The 7789-nt window shown below is 37.6% G+C and overlaps 1 protein-coding gene across 1 annotated transcript; it reads right to left on the bottom strand.

Annotated features, from left to right (window-relative positions):
- Positions 1-617: 617 nt before the first annotated feature.
- Positions 618-6149, bottom strand: LOC149283341 (transcriptional adapter 1). The gene is made up of 8 exons (XM_089497752.1): positions 6076-6149; positions 5057-5148; positions 4401-4466; positions 4239-4324; positions 2409-2618; positions 2025-2176; positions 1429-1591; positions 618-770 (listed from the first exon to the last, which is right to left on the bottom strand). Exons 1-8 carry the CDS (start codon positions 6147-6149, stop codon positions 618-620), a joined length of 996 nt encoding a protein of 331 aa, XP_089353878.1.
- Positions 6150-7789: the final 1640 nt, after the last annotated feature.

Consider the following 7789-nt stretch of genomic DNA (forward strand, 5'->3'; position numbering starts at 1 on the left):
ACCAAACAGCTATTATATGCATTAAAGTACATATGATGGCTGGAGTATCCCTTAAATTCCATGTTTTGCTTTTCATTCGGTTGCATAGGATACAAGCAAAAATGACAGCTGACAATAGTCCCAACATCCAGATTTGTGATTTTAGTACGTTTTGTAGAAAAGTGTCAGAAGATATTACTTTTTAAACACTATAGGCAGTTGAATGCAGTTCTTCAGGATATATTTCAATAAAGCCGATAGCTGCTTGTGGTCTTTTCAACCAATTTTCTTTTACTTAAAATTCACAGCTTATGTGAAGCAGAAAACCAAAATATCTGCAAGATTTAAGAAAAACATGGTATCTTCAGATATCTCAAAATAAAGCTTCCATTTACAATTAGCTCATGTTTTAACTGTGAAAAGAGAGCAGTGACAGGACTAGGGAAAACTGCAGTTTAATTGACAGCTTACATATAGTTATTTTACAAAAAGAAAAAAAAAAAATTCTGTATGCCATACGTACAGGTTTAGAATCATGTCCACACCATCATGACAAGATTCTGAGAACAATACAATAAATCCTTGGAAAATAGGATAATATCAGTTCATTCATCAAAGCGTAGCTCACAAGTAAAGAATCAATACAAAAGGATCCCATCTTTTGCAGACAGCCTTTGGCGATGTATTTCATCTTGCTGCAACTCTTCTGTATTTGGGTGCCAGAGCTTCATAAGGACCCGTTCCATGTTCAATGCGTAAACGGTATGGGAAGGAATGACCTCTCTGTGAATCTGCAAAATGAAAATGAACTTGTACTGTTAAATGGAAAACATATGAAAATATATAAACACATTATCATATAAAGTGGCAGACTTGCAGGTCACCATTGTACAGTCCTATTCGGTTTACAATCCAAACTTAAGCCACACTAAGCAGATTCTTTACAACAATGCAAATGAAGTCATGCTTATTCTAATAAAAAAAATCCTTTCCCCAGAGACGTTCATTTGTCAGCACCATAATAAAGTAAAAAACAGAATGTGTTTATATAGTAGACTGGGCCAAGATAACAGTCCAAAGGATGATGAAGAACTAGTACCAGCATTGTGTTTAGTGCTGAATGAAACAAAAGGAAACTATATTAGCATTAAAAAAGGAAAATAAATGTCTGTGGGAGTCCCCCCTCAACTACATCAGGAGACAGTAAATGGTTGATATGCTACAGCTTAACCAAAAAAAATAGTGTATTAAGTAAGTTTGCAATTGCTGGTAGTCACATACTGCCAGAATTGAATGTATTAGCTTTGCATTTGTGATGAATGAATGAATGCAAATATATTATCGGGGATTGATACAATACATGCGTTTACTCTGTAGTTTGCTTCTATTCTATTAATTTTATTGTAGGAGTAATAGTCTGTACATTGTAATCCCTTTTTTCTTTCTTACCTGTAAAGCTTCTAGTAGGTCATACATATTTACTGGAGGAAGGCTGGCTGGCATGCTGTCCCCTGAACATGCTAGTAAGAGGGCAGCTTGTTGCTCAGCTTCATCAGGGTGTACTTGGGTTGCAGGGTTCATGTTTCCAGGTGGGATAGACGACGTCAGTGGGCTAGGAGAGACATGCAGAATATACTGGCGAAACCACTTTAGTATAATGTACATGGCAAGGTTTAGCAACAAATTGCACAGCAGTAAGATAATTCAACAACAAAGAATACTAGAACTCTATGGTGTTCCTCTCTAGATTTTTCCCATTTTAGGAAACATTATGTTTTTGAACAATTATGCTTTGTCTTGCAGTTTCATCTAAACAGTATTGTGCACAACACTACATGGCAAGGCCATTCAATTCATAGTTGCGCTGGTTCCAAAAATTAACAACTTCCACAAAGGTGCTCATTTTACTGAACTGTAAATGGCAATTGATCAAAGAATCTCCCAACAGTTTGCTTTAGCATTCAATTGGTGTTGTGTGCAACGACAGTTTAAGACAAAAAACATGAATTAAAATTCCATTAATAGCGGTGTTAATTCTTACTCACCATTCAATTAGCTGATTATATGCTGCAACACTGTTCCTGAGATAAGGCTGTGGGTTCACATTGCATCCAAAGGCATACTTGAAGTGGCCATCTTTCAAGCGATAGGCCTGCCTCCGAGACACCACTGAAGTCAATATATCTTTCAAGTGTTTCTACAAGAACACATGGTAACAAATACTTACATATGGATGTCATGGGGGAGTAAAAAAAAACACATATTGACTTACATTTTAAGTGTACAATTGAAAAAAAAGTTTCCTTATATGTTTAAGGTTTTATTTCTGTCTATTAAAAAATAAAACACACCTTCTTTTAATAAATAAGGCATTTTTAGAATGAGCAAGCTTCCAGACTTTATAAGATACTTTAACACGGTGTACAAACCTCCAACGCATAGATAACAATAGATACAGCTTCCTCTGTTACATTGTCTAGCTCATGTTCGTAAGCTGTGACAATCATCCTCCCCTCTAGCTGTCCTCTCGTAGGCAAAGTCATAGTATGCGAACACAACTTCAATTCATCTTCCTCCTGAGGATCCCGGATGACAAACTGCGGTGCTCCTGCTAGGGGGTTCTGTGGCTGGAAGCGATGCTAGAATGGAGACAAACAGCAAAAATGGATATCCCCATGCACACATGTCTTTATAACAATATGTTTTAAGGGCAAATAGGTGTTTATTTTAAGATTCATTTTTTACCATTTGCTTTTTATTGTCAGCAGCCTAGACATACATTACTAGCTTATTGTGTGTTTCATTTTGATATTTGCTGTATTAAAAATTACTTTGGATGGGCATAGCAAGAAATCCAATACCTCGCTAATAATGTCCCCCACGCCGTTAACAAAGCATTCGAAAATTGCTGCAACCATTTTAAATAAAATAGTTTAACTAAAAGTTTTCCAAACAACCCTAATAATCTACTCCAACCTTATTTTCATGTTAAATGTTCATGGAGTCCATCCTGCATGGAATGTGATGCATTTTAATGCATGCAAATTGATGGGTTTACCATATGGGCGTTAGAAAATGGGACATCCATCTCATTTAACCATTCCCCAGCTGCCTCTACCGAAGGCAGGGAGCATTTGCACTTCTTGCACATGCATATGTTTACCCCAACAGCATAGTAGTTGCACTCCCCTTCTAGACAATGGGAGCAAAGCATCCCTTGAATCAGAGTAGAAACAGCCAATCACATGCTATCTAAACACTGACGTTCACATACAATTGGCAGCCGTTACTCCCACTGCTTTCAATAGGAGCTCAGCAGCTCCTTTTAACAGGAGTGATACTGGGCATATGTAGGAAGTATTTGTCCTACTTACACTTTCTGATATTAGTTGAGGCAGGCAGTTAAATAAGACAGAAGTTTCATTTTCTCACTCCAATTAATAAGGAATGCATGGACACATTGGCACGTCCCAAAAATTGACTCAAACAAGCTTTTCAAGGGGAATTGTTGAAGCAGTAACTAATTCAACAAGGAAAATCACGTCACTTGTGTTATTATTTGTATTTAATGTTCATGTTCTGATTTCGTTTTCACAGTACTTAAATCCAACAAAATCGGCCCTCAGTGCAGATTGCGCTGGAACCTTATTGTCAGCGTTAAGCCGGAAGTTGTCACACACACCCAGAACTTTATGTGCATTATAAAGTTTTTTTCTACTGAAGCCCCAAGGTCCGTGCTTGGATGAGAAAAAGTGGGGGGAAAAAAAATGCTGGTGTCCTGTTTCTTTTGGGGTCACATTTGCCGAAGGCATATGCGACCCCTTCCTTCCCTCCTTGGTTCGAAGGCCAGCTGGAGCTCTGGACCATCCCTGCAAATTGGGACTGTGCATAAGTCTCGAGCTGTACGTATTGTTCACAATCGTACAATTACCCTGTAAAATTGTCACAAATATATTGGGGTGAGGTAGGAACTGGGGATGATGTGGAATGTGACAGTTCTCCACTAATGCGTAAGCTTGCGAGCAGGGCTCTCTCCACCAAATGTATCGGTTTGTCTTAGTCTGTCAATTCTTGTCTTGTCATACCCCTTGAATTTATGTATTGTATTAAGCGCTGCGTAAACTGTTGGCGCTATATAAATAAAAGATAATAATAAATAATAATAATAATAATGCACATTGGTTTCTTCCCCATTGCTAGAAAAAAACAATCAATGTTTTAACAGAAAATATTCTAAATATTTATATAAAAGAACTTACATCAAACTTTTGACGAGCAGATGATATTTTTTTCTTGCCTTTTGGTTTTCCAGGCTTTATTACAGAATTTAAGGAGCCAGCACCCTCTAAATGTGGAAAAGAAAGTGTGAGTGATACATATAACAGCCTTTTTAATACAAGAAATTTGATAGTTATACAAACCTGGAGAAGAAATAAGGATCTGGCAGCGTGTGAGAATAGCCAACAGGAAGTCATTGTGGGAATGTACTGTAGACAAAAGACAGTCTTCATTACTAAAGCAATAAATCTCAACAGCCTCATAGGTATCTTTAATATAATGGCTATTAACACACCTGATCTACTCTGAGCTCAATAAAACACCACGCTGGAGAAACGTTTATATTTTAAGATGTTTTAACTTCTAGCTTAAAAAGGGGTAATACTCCACAGCCCTATTAACATATAGCTATTATAGAAGTGAACAAATGGGCAAAATTCAATCATGGAAATATTGCTAAGACAGACTAACTACCATACCTGGGAACTTCTGGGCTCTGGCTACCCGGAGCCTTCCCTTGTGGGACCTGGCCAGGCCAGCCCCGCTGACATCAGTGGGAAACACCCCCATTTAAAGGAAAAAAGGGCGGGGAGCTGAGTGCGTCAAGACCCCGCTCCCGTGACACGGAAGATTCGGGTCTTGACCTGGAGAAGCAGTGCTCACCCGACATCACAATTCTTTATGTGGGAGTGGGGCCCATTATGGCTAAATGTGGAATAGTGTAGTGTAGCAGTAGAGATTTTTGTTTTTGTTTTGTTTCATGCTATTAAGATTTTGACAAAACTTCCATCTTTCATACCATTCTCTTGAGTGAGAAGCCGTCTGGCTTCTATATCAAACTCCTCTTTGCTGATTTTCTGCTTAAACCAGAGCTTCAGGTTTGCCCAGTATCTGGAAAACAAAATGTTAAGCAGAACACCAGTATTGGAAAAATTGTGTATACCATTAGATATTTTATCGGTTTCCCATTGTTCTCTTTTTTTCTTTTTAATAGCTAAAACTGTACGATGTTTTTTATCTTTGTTAATTATGATTATATCAGTCACATGGTAGGCATCTTTTTCTTTTTAATGTATTTATAATAATAATAATAAAAACATTCCCATACACTGAATGCCAAACAAGATCATTTACACAAGCATCAATGGGGAGGTTCATTCACTAGACGGCAAGGTCATCAGGATTATTATGAATTTGGATTTCAGAATTTCCTGCTGGCCCATTTTCTAGAGATAACCTTTTGTTAATATGATGAGATGAAATGACAATTTTTTTTTATTGAATGATGCTATTTTAAATGATACCTTTTGGTAATGTGAAATAGTGGGTCATTATTTTTCTAATTGCCCTCAAACAAGCCAATTGAAGATTATGTTAGCGTTAGTGTATTTATAATCTTAATTTTAATAATTACAGGAGGCGAATATTTTGCTATTCGCCTCCTGTCATGTTGTAAAATTCAGACATAACGTGTATATCATCATAAGGATCATTTTAATAGAAAAAAAGAACTAATGTGGATAAAAGATATGTTGGGTTTCATTACAAGATATATCATTTTACTAGAAGACACTAAATTAAGCAGCACTGACAATAATTGAATCCTCAAGCAGTTTTATTTACTTGCTTTAAAAACATTTAATATTTTCTATGTATTTATTACTACAATTATTATTATTATTGTTATATTTCCGTCAGTGAAGTAAAAATTGCATACTACACTGAGAGACCGAGCCGCAGTCTCCCTGGGCTACCAAACTAGTCAAGGCCGGGGATGTGCAGGCCTCCCTTTTAATCTATATAAACAACCCAACTCACTGCTTTACGTTTTCCCCCAAAGCTTCGCTCAGACTCTTCTTAGCTGCTTCCAGTTCGCTCACATACGTCGCCATTACCGCAGACTAAACAATAAGCATGAGTGCAGCGGTGACCAAGAATGTACACACCGACATCAGTACGAAATGTAAACCGTGAAACACACAATTTAACCGAGTACAGGAAATCGAGAACAAATAAAGGAGCGGGAGGGCACAGCAAGCATTAATAAAGAGTACTTTTTTTCTCCTTCGAACAAAACTTTATTAAGCACATAAACAAACGGACATTGGTAAACGTAAAGGTTTGCTGGCGTTTTGTGTTTGGTGTTTCCTGCTAACAACTTTTTAACTATAAAGATGTATTATTATAATAATAATAATACACGTAATGATAATAATAAATCAATGTCTGTTTCCAAAGAGATTTAATACATTAAAAGCTGCCAAAAATAGCTGAAGACACAGTTGTGTCAAAATGTGCATTGGTGTAATGTTTATAGCACACAAGTTTGTTTGTTACAATGTGGTTATGTTTATCTTTTGTTTGATTGTATTTTTAAAATGTGTTGGTTCATTCACAGAATGAATATTACCTTTGTTTCAAATTGCTAGAAATGCATGTATTTTTTAGTGTAAATTAGACTTGTGCATTCGGATTCGTATGTCCAAAAACAAAGAGGAACCCCGTTTTCACTTTCACTCTGGCTACCTGGAGCCCCCTTTGTGGGATGTGGGCAGGAAGTCGCTCCCGCAAACAGTGTTTTCCTGAGGCAGGTATATTCTTACAAAATAGACGGCCAAACACTAAGCAAAAAGCTCTGAATTTTCATCCAAAACCACTTACACTTCCACGTCTCCCAGCTCCGCTTCCGTGCCTTTAAAATGGGGCTTCCGGTGACGTCCTCTTTCCCTGATTGGAGGATCAGGGCAAAGAACGTCATTGGAAGCTCCGCCCTTTTGCGCCTATAATCCTCTGTCACATGTCCCAATAAATGTGTCCATATAGTGTATATCTATGGGAAACCAGCATCCAGCACAAAAAAACTTCGCATTTAAGATAACCTTGTGTGAACTTTCACCAAAATGGTAGAGCCTCCAGTGTTGTCCTCTCCCGCTGATTGGGAGAACACATGTATTTTTAACATTTTTGGTATCGATTATGAATTTAGTCCTGCTTTTGACAGCATACTTTATATATGCTCACAGAAATAAAGAACACCATTTTGTAGTTAAATAAATAAATAATGGGGAAACGAACAGACAGGTAGAAGATAACAAAAAGCAGAAATGGGGGACAAAATATCACAGCCATATTTCGGAAAGCCAACGCGTCCTCTTAAAACAGGAATGCCAACAAGGAAGCTGATGTGGACAGTCTTTCTACCTGCTTACATAAACTTAAGCCAAAGAAGACTCCTTGTAGGTTGTGTAGATGCGAGAGATGGTACCAGGAAATGGGGGTCACGTCTGCTGCACTAGCAAAATGAGCAGAATAGGGTGTAACTAATTTCAGCTTGCGTTGACGGACCGCGCTACGGGAAGTGCTTGATTTCATCGGGTTCAGTCTGCACAGACAGCACAGGAGCGATAAAAACGTACCTCTTTCCATCCTGAATATCATTACTTCTGCACCCTATTTATCTGTCCTATAAAGATAAACAGTAGGATAGTAATGTAACATCTATATGACATAGTCTGCATATTTAACTGTTAGC

The sequence above is a fragment of the Sceloporus occidentalis genome, unplaced genomic scaffold (assembly GCF_023333645.1).
Source record: "Sceloporus occidentalis isolate IW3139 unplaced genomic scaffold, rSceOcc1.0.p SCAF_106, whole genome shotgun sequence".
Lineage (NCBI taxonomy): Eukaryota > Metazoa > Chordata > Lepidosauria > Squamata > Phrynosomatidae > Sceloporus > Sceloporus occidentalis.